The sequence below is a fragment of the Podarcis raffonei genome, chromosome 17 (assembly GCF_027172205.1).
Source record: "Podarcis raffonei isolate rPodRaf1 chromosome 17, rPodRaf1.pri, whole genome shotgun sequence".
NCBI lineage: Eukaryota > Metazoa > Chordata > Lepidosauria > Squamata > Lacertidae > Podarcis > Podarcis raffonei.
In genome coordinates this window covers 39,386,481-39,400,365 of record NC_070618.1, presented here as the reverse complement: position 1 = coordinate 39,400,365, position 13,885 = coordinate 39,386,481, and the positions used below count along the sequence as shown (strand labels likewise).

General features: G+C 45.2%; 2 protein-coding genes across 6 annotated transcripts in view; one reads left to right on the top strand and one right to left on the bottom strand.

Annotated features, from left to right (window-relative positions):
• The window catches only part of CACNA1F (calcium voltage-gated channel subunit alpha1 F), a 58,426-nt gene that overhangs the window by 15,886 nt on the left and 28,655 nt on the right, over window positions 1-13,885 (top strand). For 2 of the 4 annotated variants that reach the window (XM_053370967.1, XM_053370965.1), the window contains 11 exons: window positions 120-197; window positions 1,130-1,220; window positions 3,569-3,595; window positions 3,695-3,855; window positions 5,600-5,825; window positions 6,273-6,480; window positions 8,547-8,667; window positions 9,303-9,396; window positions 9,651-9,708; window positions 12,050-12,104; window positions 13,316-13,460. In XM_053370967.1, the coding sequence (XP_053226942.1) occupies window positions 120-197; window positions 1,130-1,220; window positions 3,569-3,595; window positions 3,695-3,855; window positions 5,600-5,825; window positions 6,273-6,480; window positions 8,547-8,667; window positions 9,303-9,396; window positions 9,651-9,708; window positions 12,050-12,104; window positions 13,316-13,460 (1,264 nt within the window). The remainder of the gene's footprint in view (window positions 1-119; window positions 198-1,129; window positions 1,221-3,568; window positions 3,596-3,694; window positions 3,856-5,599; window positions 5,826-6,272; window positions 6,481-8,546; window positions 8,668-9,302; window positions 9,397-9,650; window positions 9,709-12,049; window positions 12,105-13,315; window positions 13,461-13,885) is intronic. The other 2 variants (XM_053370968.1, XM_053370966.1) reach the window with 1 other exon arrangement.
• Window positions 1-13,885, bottom strand: part of HSD17B10 (hydroxysteroid 17-beta dehydrogenase 10) — a 239,552-nt gene that overhangs the window by 201,102 nt on the left and 24,565 nt on the right. The gene's annotated exons all lie outside the window — the stretch shown is intronic.

Genomic DNA, 13,885 nt, shown 5'->3' with positions numbered 1-13,885 from the left:
CTTTGTTATGTAACTCACATTAGTTTGTTATTCTTCATTCATTTGCCCATTTCCCTAAATTATTTCCTTTCCTATTCATCCCTCCATCCTGTCATTCATCCCTGCCTTGCTTACGGAAGGCGTGACTGTGGCAGACCTGACGGAGAAGAAGAAGAAGAAATGGTTCAGATACAGCAGTCACTCCACCGACACCCACAGTAATTTCCTCATTTTCTTCCATAAGTAGCCATGTTTCATTCTCTTCAAGAGCTAAGCAGTAAAAATATATATTCAAAACGTATCATGTATTTCTGTCCAATCCCCCACCTATTCTTCATCCACAGCCTACTTTGATTTCATTCATATTTTCTTTTTATGTTACATCCATCTTCATGCTTAAGCTGGAGACAGGTTTTTGTCTTCCAAAGCTGAATGCAGTTTGAAAATGCTTAATATGGTTACACATTTCCTGATTTTTGCCTCTTGGGAAGCAGGCTTTTGAATTGTTTCGAACACCTGCAAAACTTGTTTAATAAGAGGTGGCAGTATGTGTACACCATTGGAAGAGAAGGCTTTTTCAAACTACTTCTTACTTTTTAAAAAACCTTTTTTGTATTCAGCCTTAGAAGTACATTTGGGAACAACAACAACAAAAACAAATTTCTTGTGTTGGGCTGAGCTCATGTTGTGGGATGTTTTGGAGTCCAGTGAATTTTCTGTCTCAGAGACGGACTCCCTCCTCCCTCTGGTCTGCATTATGCTGCTCCCAGTGGACAGCTGTGGGCAGATGCCATTCCCGCCCCCCACATGATGACATCCATCACTCACAAGGGCATTATGGGGAAAGCAAAATGGTGGCCCCAGCCAATGGCAACTGGGAATTTCAGCACCACTGTCACTGCAACAGAGGTGGTAGCCATGGAAACAAAAGGCAGTTTGCTTTATTTCATTAATTCAGCCAAAAATTTAACTTTTCAAACTTTCAACCTACTCTTATGATGAATGTGACCAATGTCACATTCATGACGCCGAAGGGAAGTCAGTGTTGTGGTTTTAATGCCAGGCAGTGGGCCTGGATAATTATAAGAAATGGTGCAGAGAGGACTTTGTGCTGTTTTTGAAAATCCCACTTGCTTTTCTCTCTCTCCAGCCAGTCTCCCTGCCAGTGAAACCACCTCAGTGAATACGGAGAATGTTGGGGAGGAAGAACATCACCAGAACAATTGCTGCGATGTGTGTTTGTGAGTTTGTGAGTTTCCTTAGTCAAAGGGAGGGAGGGCAGAATGGATTAGTACAGTAATGTTACATTTTCAGTTTCTTTGGGTTGGGGTTGACTCACAGAGGAGTTAACAAAAAAAAAAACCACCCACAAAATAACATAACGTATTAACAAACAAAAACAGTACCCCGCCCCCAATTTAAAATGCCAAGGCCGAGGAGAAGAGGGACGTTTTTGCCTGGCGCCTAAAGATGTATAATGGTGACACCAGCCAAGCCTCCCTGGGGAGAGCCTTCCACAAATGGGGAGCCACTGCAGAAAAGGCCCCTTCTCATGTTGCCACCCTCTGGATTTTCTGTGGAGGCACACAAAGAATGGCCTCTGGTGATGGCTGCAGGGTCTGGGTCACTTCATATGAGGAGAGATGGTCCTTGAGGCATTGTGGTCCTGAGCTCTTTAAGGCTTTGTGGGTAAAAAACAGCACTTGACCCCAGAAACTCTCAGCCAGTGCAATCAGGCCAGGATTGGCATTATTCTCAAATCGTCTTGCCCCAATAAGCAACCTGGCTGTTGAATTCTGCACCAGCAGACGTTTCTGAACCATCCTCAGAGGCAGCCCCACATATAATGTATTGCAGTAATCTAATCCCGAGGTTACCAGAGTGTAGACAACAGAAGTTAGAGGCACAGCTGTGCCACCACCAGCTGAAGCTTATAGAAGGCACTCCTGTTGCTGCTACCCTCTTCTTCCAGGTCTAGTCTGGGCGCAGTCACCTGGGCAGGTGGTCTTGCATGAAGTAAAGTGGGTGGGCTGACAAGCAAGAAGGCAGGTGGGCACTGCTGCTGAGATGCTCTGACAGTTCTCCTCTCTGCCAATGATTGTGTGCTGCTGCACCACTCTGCCTCCTCCTCTGTTTCCATGCTGAATGAAGGAGGCTGAGTACCACAGTGACATCACATACTCCGTGTAAAATAGAAGAGATGGAGGAGTGGTAGAGCAGCAGTGGCAGCTAGGCAGCTGAGCGAATTAGCTCAGTGTGCTGAAAACAAGATTATGGGCAAATGTAGAGAGGCTGCAACTTTACCATCCAGATAGCTTTGATTCTAGGTTTAAAATAAGCCTAGAAAGTGCTTCATAGTTTGAACCTAACCTACATCGCTAACCACTTCCTCCTGTTTACCACAGTGTGTTCTCTCCTTTCAGGCAAGAGCGCTTTGTAATGGTGCCCAAATCAGCACTGAAGGGCGAGTGTGTCTTGCCAAGAATGTAGCAGTGGCTGGAACCAGTCTAAGGCATTTTTAGGCCCTTAAGTTAAACATGACGCAGTTCCTTTACCCCAGTGACTTAATATGGCACAATTTATCAGTGCTCTTCAGCTGCTTATATTCATTTTAGTAGGATTTGCACACAAGAAAGTCCAAGTGGATTGGGTCCCATATGTTGCTTCTTGCTGGGAGGAATTCAGAATATTGCTAAGCAGATTACTCTGTTGGTGCAAGCATTCCTGCTTGCCTGGTGGAATAATCTGCCCTCTCGTCCCCCTGTACACTGTTCTGGGGGGTTATCCTGATCTCTGCTGGAGCCAATTTGGTGGGGAGGAGGGAGGAATGGGGGGAGGCGAGGGGAAGAAAAGCAGAAGCCCTTGCAGTGGCTTCCATGGGCAGGTCTAGCTACCACCCGCTGTCCCACTCTTTCTCCCTTGATAGCACTCAAAATATGCTTTCTCGGGCAACTGCCTCATCTTGCCTCATAGTAGGGGCACCCCTGGCAGCTGAACATGAGAAAATAATTGCTAGGGTAGGGCAGAATAGAGATGGGCAGAGGGGGAGACACATTGTTGGGCTGTCCCAACTCTTGATTGTTGCTTTAACCTCTGTGCGCCGTGACTTAACCCAGTGCTTACAAGAAGGTCAGATTCCAGCCCAGATCATAAAACTGAGCAACTGCGGTAAAGCTGAGATAACTTTAGAAGGTGATTCTTCTAGCGACGGTCCTATATTTACTATCTGATAGTAGAAACAGAAAGAGAGAGGCTATTTTTTAGTGTTCTTGCCTGCAATCTTTTCTTGGCATGAAGATGCCGTGATGGGAGACATTTTCCATCTGCTTCATTTCTGCCTGTCAGGTTGCAGTTAAAGGTGTAGCATAAAGGCTAGCAAAATAAATCAATAAATAAAATGTCGGGGGGTGCCACCTGGCAACCCTAATTTGGGTTTGGGATATCTGTGAAATGCTGACAGTGTCTGTGAGCCTCCTCTAAGAACTGCTGCCCCTGTATCCTTGATCAGTTTGTAATTTCTCAGCTTTCAACTGCAGCTGAGAGAGAGCTGTGTTTAATTTTCTTGTTGAATTTCTCCTGTCTTCCACAGAGGCAAGCTCTCCAAGACCAAATTTGGGTGAGTAGGATGAAAGCTGCCTTCCCCTCTGCCCAGTGCTCTCCTGCTCTCTGGCTCTCATCAGTGATATCTGTCCCCCCCATCCCCCCTCTGCTGCAGCCGCCGAGTGCGACGCATCAACCGTCTCTTCCGGAAGAAATGTCGCCTGGCTGTCAAATCTGTCTCTTTCTACTGGATGGTCCTGCTCCTTGTCTTTCTCAACACTCTCACAATTGCCTCTGAGCATTACAATCAGCCTGATTGGCTCACGCAAATCCAAGGTAGGGTTGCAAGACACAGGTAATGTCCAGGAGTTAGCGCAGAGCAGGGAGAGCCTCTAAGGCCCATCTGCACTATGCATTTAAAGCAGTATCATGCCACTTTAAACAGAGTTCGCTGGGAAGGGGGACTGACTGTTAAACCACTCTGGAAATTGCAGCTCTGTGAGGGAACAGGGGTCACCTAACAACTCCCCACACTCTTAACAAACTACAGTTCCCAGGATTCTTTGGACCACCACTGCTGTTTAAAGTGGATAATGTATGGTATGGATGTGGCCTAAGAGGGTAGCTTAGTGATTGTGGTCAGGACTGAGAATCAGGAACATGGTTTTGAATTAATTTTTAATATACAATTGGCTGAGCTGGGGGGTGGGGTTGTTGCCTCCCTCCCCCAACTATGGATTTTGGGGGGAAACAAAATTTGGTTGTTCCACTTCTCTTAAACAAAACCACACACTGGTTTAGAAATTCTTGACTGCCATCTACTGTTCTTGTTCTGTAGCAGGAGTGGCTGAACCATGATCCTCAAGGTGTTGCTGGACTTTTAACTTCCATCATCCGTGACCTGACACTGGGCAGCATGTGCTGGCTGGGGCAGGGGGGGGTAAAGGGAGCCCACTGATGCCTCAAGGGGCACCGTTTCTCCATCCCTATTGTAAGGCAATTTTATCTGGCTCTTTCCTGCCCTAACAAACCTTTATCAAGACATAGCAAAAACTTTGCCCACAGTTCTATTTGCAAGTAAAAAAAAAACATGTCGAAGCCATAAGAAACACAGATATTCAGATATTTTACATTCCTCTCTTTAGATTTATGTGTGCCGAGTATGTAATATGTAACTGCATATGTTTGTATGCAATGCATTGCCTGCCCTGAGCACATGTGCTTTGTTAAGTTGTGGGTGAACATATCAGACGACACAGCGATTCTTCAAACACCTCTTGTTTATTCACAGACGAGGACAGAACTGAACTGAAGGGTTCAGTCAGCCTGCTTATATAGAGCTCCAGTACCACGTTACTGTAACAATTTTCTAAAACTATCCAATCACTGAACATCACTTTCGATCCCTTATTTGCATAACTATCTACAGTATCTCCCTGCTGGCCCAGGGTGAGAACTTCAGTACATAACATGCTTCATAACTGGAAATCCTAACTGACACCAGCTTTGATATGGAGCATGACCACTTACAATTCTGTGTGGATTTCCTACCTCTGGATGGACTGATATCTGGAGAACAAATGAGATGGTCCCTGAGAATATTGAAATTGCCCATACTTGAGCTGATATGCATGAATTGTTTGGAAATGCATGATATAAATCCTACAGCTGCTTGGTCAGTCTAGTCTGCATGTTACCAGTTGACCATCCCTGTTTCGAACTTGTAAGCTTGCTGAAAAATACTTGGGCAGCTGATCTCATCCCCACCCATTCCAAAGTGCCTTGTATATGTGAGTTACTCTGTAGAGAAGGATCAACAGGGAAGTGCAGAAGATGATCAAATGGAGAGCTGAGGAGTCTTCATTTACTCCTCTCTGCTCTGCCATTTTCATCCAGCTCAAAATATTTTGAGTCTTCATCATATTATTCCCATTTTGCAGATGGAAACTGTGAAAAAGCATCTGTCCTCCAGTCTGTCTGACACCCAGTGTACTGTGTGGTACTTAATTAACATTGAGGACAAGGAGCATAAGGATGTCCCATATACCTGTTGTTGACCCTCTACTCTTTCTTGCCACAGCTTATGCTAACAAAGTACTGTTATCGCTGTTCACCATGGAGATGCTGTTGAAGATGTACAGCCTGGGACTACAGGCCTATTTTGTCAGCTTCTTCAACCGCTTTGATTGTTTTGTGGTATGTGGTGGAATCCTGGAGACTGTCTTGGTAGAGTTTGAGATCATGCAACCTCTTGGAATCTCTGTGCTTCGCTGTGTCCGCCTCTTACGGATCTTCAAAGTCACCAGGTCAGGTGGTGGTCGTAGTCATGGGTGATTGGGTGGCATTGCTTAGGGCTGGGGCATGCACTTGGGGTTAGCTTAATTCAAGGTGGTTGCCTGCTAGAAAATTCAGGTTGATTTGCTTATGGCTTGAAGATATATTACTATAGGACCCTAGGCAGGTGGTCAGCATGTACTTATTGTACTTATATTAGCCTCTTCCCTCAGAAGCTAAGATCAATTTACATCTGCTTCCTCTACATCAGGGGAGGGGAGCCTGTTGCCCTGCAGATGTTCTTGGAGTACAGCTCCCATTGTCCCTTGACTATTGGCCATACTAGCAGGGCCTGGTGAGAGTTGGAGGCCAGCGAGGCCAGTTTCCCCATCCCTATTCTAGTAGTGCTGGTTCTTACCTGTGAGCTGAAGTGCCCCAAGTCCCTCGACCCATTTATCCACCCCTGGTTTGCTTTCCAGGCACTGGGCCTCGCTGAGCAACCTCGTGGCCTCCTTGCTCAACTCCATGAAGTCCATTGCGTCCTTGCTGCTCTTGCTTTTCCTCTTCATTATCATCTTCTCATTGCTGGGCATGCAGCTTTTTGGGGGCAAGTTCAACTTTGATGAGACCCAGACCAAGCGCAGTACTTTTGACACTTTCCCCCAGGCCTTGCTCACAGTCTTCCAGGTAAAAATACAAATGGGGTAAAAGTGGGGTGGCTGGGACCAGCCTTCGAGAGGTTTTGGTGCTTGCTGGCAACTGGGCTATGTAAGGGACAAATGGTTGAAGCCCCTTATTTCCCACTTGGATCCCAATCCTGTCAACTTCCCCATCCCACTATTATTATTATTATTATTATTATTATTATTATTATTATTATTATTATTAAAACGTTCAAGAGGGAGGGAATGGCAACAGCTGTCAGTGCAGGTTCCCATGACTCATGGGTGATCTTAGGAGCCACTCAGTTGTGTCCTTGAAACAGACTTAAAGAACAGTACAAGGAAGCAGTGTGATCCCTTCAATAATTGAAGGGTTGTTGACCCTGGTGCACAGAAGAAAAAAGAGCTTAAAGTTCCATAGAATCACATGTTACAGTTTTAATGGGTATCCATTACAGAACGAGAGGCAAAACTAGTATGCTCACATCGGCTCTGTGGCCAATTCCATATAAGGAAGGAGCAGGTGGGCAGGCTGCCCTGCGCCAACCTGAGCTTTTAACCCTGTTAACCTCTGCACCTCAGTTCTCTTTTTTCTTGGTTGGGACTCCAAAATGGGAAATATATCCCACCAGAAGTAAAACAGTTGGGGTGTAGTGGTTTCACAGCAAAAATAAAGAGAGCCTTTCAATCTCCATTAAGCTTTCAATTCTTGCCCTCAGATCTGGACGCCATAATCATTTAGCTGACCCTAAAATTCTAAAAATACAGGCCTTGGTTTACCCCACCTCATCACCACAATTATAATAATATTAATTATACATTCTGTGGGAGAAGCAACACAAAACTGTGACTGGTCCTAGCTTTCTGGGGGTTTTAAGTGTTGATAGGGAAAGAAAGACATGTATGGTGTCATGAATTTAGACTTTGTGTTCTCAGTTTATAATCACAGTCTTTTGGAAGCCCTAGGCTGCCAATTTACCACCTGTAGCTGATAAAAGCACTTTAACAAAGTGCATACCTAAAACTGTGTCAGGTTCAATTTTGGTTTCGTATACAGTAACCAGGTACAAGAGAATATTTGCTTTCATCTTCTATTTTTATTACTAAACAAATACTTCTAATAACACATGGATATCAAAATATAAAGCATACCCACTAGGATAAGCAACAATAGTTCTGAAACATTTCTTACCGTATTACAGAGGCTGGGTATTGAGATTTCAGTAGTTGAAAATAGGATACCATATTCTAAGATCCAAGTTCTTATCAGCTCTTTTAGAGTAAGGTGCTGCTAGCCATTTAGGGGCTATAAGCAAGAGAGATTCAGATAGTAGGAAGCTGATATATACAAAGATCGGCTCATGTTTATACTGTTTCTGAATATTTTATTTTGTTATATTTTAAGCTCACCATCTGAACTATCTCATAGTCCCTAAATATTTCCAAGAATTTAACATAAGTGATTACCGTACTGGTTTATTCACAGTCATCCTAATTTGCTTGCTCAAAATTTACTTTGGTGGTTAGACGAAGGGTTCTTCCACACTTCTGTTTATCCCATCCCTACAAAGCATGAGTCCAACCGGGTGGTTTTCTCCTTGCCCTGCTTCCTTTCCGAGGGAAAACTCACTCTTTAACTCAGAGCAAATGTCAGCCTGGGGGAAACTTAAACTGCTGTTTGCTCCAACTGAGCACTAAGAGCGGGTTTTCCCCAGGGGAAAGCAGCAAGATGAGAAAGTATGAGCAAGTCTTGGGTCTGGTCTTTATTAAGCACATATTCTGATTTGTTTACGGGATGATTATATGACAGTGAGTATTTATCTTGCATTCATCTGGAGTGTCACAAGTTCCCCATCCCCAGAATACCACAAGGAACACTGCTGTAGAGTTGAGTCTTGTGCTAATTACATTATTTATTACCTCTAATTGATTTTATTATTGATTTGTTTTAAATTGCATTGTAATAAATGTATTGGGATAAATGTATTGGCGGGCAGCATATAAGTACTTTAAATAAGCAGTTAAAAAACAACAACATTTAATTGTGGAACTATCTTAATTATATTTGCTGTTCCCTTTGCTCATGCACAGATCCTGACAGGGGAGGACTGGAATGCAGTGATGTATGATGGGATCATGGCCTATGGCGGCCCCTATTTCCCAGGTATGCTGGTCTGTGTCTATTTCATCATCCTCTTCATTTGCGGCAACTGTATCCTTTGATTGGCGGTGAAGATTAATGGACCTTAAGTCCAAGAGGATTGATGCTAGGCTGCTAGATTGCTGATGAGAAATTGCTGAGTCGGGCCCCCAAATTTAATTCAGGTCCCCACCTTTCCAGACCCTGAAGTTAGAAATCAAGCTGACCTTCCCATGGTTACATTAGGATGGAATAGTGTTGCTACTGCAGTGCTTAAATAGGGATCGGATACAGGGCAGGTAGCAGGAGTAAGGGCATTTGCATCTGTGAATGCTGGGATACATGGTTTGATTGGGCAGCATATATTCTTTTTAAATGCTTATGAAACTGCACATGAGGAGCATCATCTAGAAAGAGACATTCTCACTTCCCTCACGCACAGGATGAAATGCCTCGCCTAAGAGGATGCTGACTAGGATACACTAGTGCATAATCTAACAGCAAATAATAGTATACAACTTCTTTCAGAACTATTGCTTTTACAGTTTATATAGATTTGATTGCTAGAATGAACAAATAAAACTCGTATGATTAATCTGTTCACATGTCTTTAACGGGGGCACAGCCCTCATCCTGAGGGTGTGTTGGCTCGGGGTGGTTATTACCCCATTGCATCAGGTTACATTTTTCTGAACTTTCAACCCCAGATATTCTGCTCAATGTCTTCTTGGCCATTGCTGTGGACAACCTGGCAGATGGCGACAACATCAATACCGCCAAGGAGGGGGAACACAAGGAAAAGTGAGAACTGTAATCTAAGGGGGGGGGCAGGTTGGAGAAGAGAGTGAACTGACCAAATGTTCCTCAGTTTCTAGCTTTGTTTTTATTTGTATTGTTTTTAAATAGCTCATTGTAAGGCTTCCTTCTGATGATTTTGTTCTGAAAGAAAGGGCACATTTAAAGAAGCCCGCCTCCCCCTGAGGCAGAGTCTAGATTTTCCTTTCTACCCTTTTCTATAACTCTCATCTTTCCCCCTCTTCCCTGCCACAATTCAGAGAGGCACCAGCAGAGGGGGAGCAGAGCAATGAGAAAGAAGAAGAGAAAAATGTGAAGGTGAGAACTGAAACCCTGACCTTCATTTCTGACCTTGTTGCTTCTAGAGATACAAGTAGTCCTCCCACAGATCAGTAGGCAGCAATTCCACATGAGTAATAGATATATAACTTTCTGTTTATTATCACTGTCTAAGGCAGCTTTTACCAACCCGATGTCCTCCTGAGGTTTTGGTCTACAACTTCCATCAGCCTTAGCCAGCTGATTTCTATGTGTCTTTATGGCCTAGTTCACTAACAGAACGATCCGAATTCTGCCCAGGGAGCAGCAGGAGGGCAGATCAACCACTGCACTTGAAACCCTGCTGGCTGCTGCTGGCCAGTGGCATGGCCAAAGCTAAAAGAGAAAACAGCCAGCACCTCCTCCCCTGTCCAGTACAAGCCAGAATGGACTCTGCATGGTGCTGGCCAGGGCAGAAGGGGTTTTGTTTCAGATTTTGCTGTGCCACAGGTATAGCCACTAGTAGCCTGCTAAGACCCATTTGGAGCATGTCCACAATCTGCCACTGGTGGAAGCTTCCTACCCTACTGAGTACCAAAAGTCGCCACCTGCAGAAGGTCATTGGCACTTCAACCTAACCCTGTCTAGCAGCATGGACCAGATGTAAGGATTGCACTGTAAAGAAACACAGCCTGTTTCTGGGCTGTGCCACTTCAGACTTCAGGCAAAGACTTGCAAAGACTTGCAAGACTGAGCACCCCTTCATGCAACCCCCCACTCCCCATCCCCCACCACACACACAGCTATTATGACCCCCTATCCTCCACCCAGAGGGACGCGGGTGGCGCTGTGGGTTAAACCACAGAGCCTAGGATTTGCTGATCAGAAGGTCGGCGGTTCGAATCCCCGCAGCGGGGTGAGCTCCCGTCGTTCGGTCCCAGCTCCTGCCCACCTAGCAGTTCGAAAGCACCCTTAAGTGCAAGTAGATAAATAGGTACCGCTGTATAGCGGGAAGGTAAACGGCGTTTCCGTGTGCTGCTCTGGTGCCGGTTCGCCGGAGCAGCTTCGTCACGCTGGACACGTGACCCGGAAGTGTCTGCGGACAGCGCTGGCTCCCGGCCTCTTGAGTAAGATGAGTACACAACCCTAGAGTCTGTCAAGACTGGCCCGTATGGGCAGGGGTACCTTTACCTTTACCTTTAGTGGTGGATTTATACTGAATCACATCCTTCCGCTTTATTTGTTATTCTGGCATGTTTTCCCAGTGTTACTGTATTATTGCTGTTTAGAGAGGCACTCTTGCCCCATAGCACAACAAAAGTGGGACAAAATAAATCCTAGAGCATTTATGGTACGAAAAATTACAGGATTTCAGCAGAAAGCTACTGAATCTGGCTAGAAATGAAGCAGTGCGTCTGCCCCAAAGCTTCTCCAGGCACAGACAGGATTAAAAGTAGGATTGAGTACAATTGCTCGGAAACCATCATGAACACAGATTGTCATGGATCCACAATAAAAAGGAGATCTGGAAGTGCCCCTGGCAGGAAAAAATGCATGCTGAATTGAGCTGCATGCTGCATGCGTGCACATGCACAAGGCAGAGGTGCTTGCCATGCCCTTCTCTGCACAGGCCCTCGTGCAAGCACAACAGTCACTTGTGTGAAATATACTCAGAGTTGCAAAGTGATTTCATGCTCTTTATTCAGCTCATAGTGGTGAGGAGGAATGAATGAAAGTCCCCTCAAAGTATCTGCTTTATATACATTATTTACACAATGGGCTGCACATGATTGGCTAATTCCGGAATTCTACTGTAAGCCAATCAGGTTGTGGATTCACTTCTATCTGGAGCATGATTGGGTAGTTCCTGCCAACCAATCATACTGCTGCATTGTTCTAGGACCAATCAGACTGCTGCATTCTGAATCCTATTGTTCTAGGACCAATCAGACTGCTGCCTTTTGGATCCTATTGTTCTAGGACCAATCAGACTGCTGCAGTTTGGATCCTATTCAACTCAGTACATAACATTGTGCAATGGGTGACAGCCTGGAAACTTTTGAGAAGGATCTCTCTCTTTCATTCAGATCTCACCCCCACCCCCATTACACACGCAAACACACACACATCCAAGGCAGCCTCGCGCTTGAACCCTCCTGAGGAAGTGCCCACCCCCCACCTCTCGGGTGGGGACAGTCTGCCCAAGTCCAGGGTGGTGAAGTTTCCTGCCTTAGTCCTGAAGGTCAGAAAGGTTGAACTGGACACTCCTCTCTCCTCACTCTGTCTGTAGCCGTAGCCAGCAAATACTACAGAAACTGTTGTATTAAGTTCAGTCTGTCCTGCTCTGCCCTCCATCCCACTGCAACGTGCATTGGTGATGCCCAGTCTGCTTTCTCCTCAGGTGGAATGTGGAGAGGAAGAGGAGGAGGAAGTAGAGGAAGGCAGTGAAGAAGCAGGTGAGGAAAGAAACATTGTGTATGGTACTGTGAGAATCACGAGGATTGTTACCTTACTGAGACAAAAAGGCTATTTATGTTTTCACATATGAGACCAAAGCAGCTCTTGATTGCAGCCTGGTTTGTAATTGAATGTAAAACTTACAATTGACCTGGCTGCTTATTCTGCCTCTCCTCCGCCCAGCTTTTCTCTTCCACGTAAACAACTATCAGGCATCAACATAAATTGCCTTTGAGCTCCTTTGGGATATTTAAGCCTTAAGTATGAAAGGCAGCTACTGTATTGCAGTGAACCAGGAAGAGGATCAATGGCAACATGAGTTCAGACTCTAAGCTTGGATAACTGGGCCTAAACTAACACAATGGATTTCAATAGGGACAAAGGTAAGGTCCTTCACTCAGGCAGGAAGAACCAGCTGCAAAAATATAAGGAACACTGGGCATGCCAGTAGGGCATGTGAAAAGGATCTAGGGGTCTTGGTGAACCACAAGCTGAACATGAGTCAAGAGTGTGATGCAACAGCAAAAAAGCTAATGCTATTCTAGGCTGCATCAACAGACGTATAATGTTCAAGGGACTTAATAGTACCGCTCTATTCTGCCCTGGTCAGAGCACACCTAGAACCCTGTGCCTAGTTCTGGGCATCACAATTTAAGAAGGATATTTACAAGCTGGAACGTGTGCAGAGGAGGACAGCCAAAATGATTAAGGGTCTGGAAACCAAGCCTTATGAGGAATGGTTGAGGGAGATGGAGATATTTAGCATGGACAAGAGGAGACTGAGATGAGATATTATAGCCATCTTCAAATATCAAAAAGGCTCTTGAATGGAGGATGGAGCAAGCTTGTTTTCACCTGCTCCAGAGGGAACCAAGGTTTGACTGTACTATATAATTATCAGATCAGTTCATAATAGTTAGACATTGTTCTCTCTCTCTCTCTCTCTCTCTCTCTCTCTCTCTCTCTTTCTCTCTCTCTCTCTCATTAATACACACGCACACACACTGCTGTAATGAATATGGCTCCTGAGGAATCCTTAAAACCAAATGTGGAGAACCTTTGACCCTCTAGATGTTGCTGAACTACAATTCCCATCGCCCCAGGCTATTGACCATGCTTGTCGAGGCTCATGGGAGTTGTAGTTCAGCTTCAGATGAGGGCCAAAGGTTCCTCAGTCCTTGCTTAATCCTACACCATGCCTTGTTTTCAGGTGAGGAGGAAGAGGAAGAAGAGGCAGAAGGAGATCAGCAGAGCTTGGCAGAGTCTCACCTAGACAAACTGGAGGAAACCCCCACAGAGAAGGTGTTACCAATTCCTGATGGAAGTTCCTTCTTCTGCCTTAGCAAGACAAATCCGTGAGTACAGAAAGGCATGAACCAAGGAGGAAGAAGGTGGGGCTGGCTTTCTCTTTCAGTGGAATGTGACCTCAGTTTGGTCATAATTCTGCAAGAGTTGTAGGGTAAGGTCCAGGAATTTCCTCTTCTGGTGCCAGAGCTGTGCAGGTGTCAGACCTGCAAGCAGTCACTTGGAAAGGCGAAGGTGCAGCCTACTTTAGGTCAAGACCCAGAACATCAAACAAAGGTCACATACAGGTCCATAGTTATGGCAGGCCAACATGAAGGTACAGAACAGTGAACAGCCATCAGAAGGACTTGATGCAATGTAGTCTGCATGACTGTTCTAGCAGTAGCTTTTTCACACTGGAAAACCACGTTTAAAGCACCAGTTCTGTAAGGCCAGCCTGGCTCCTGTTGCCCCCACAGATTGCCTGGCCTGACTG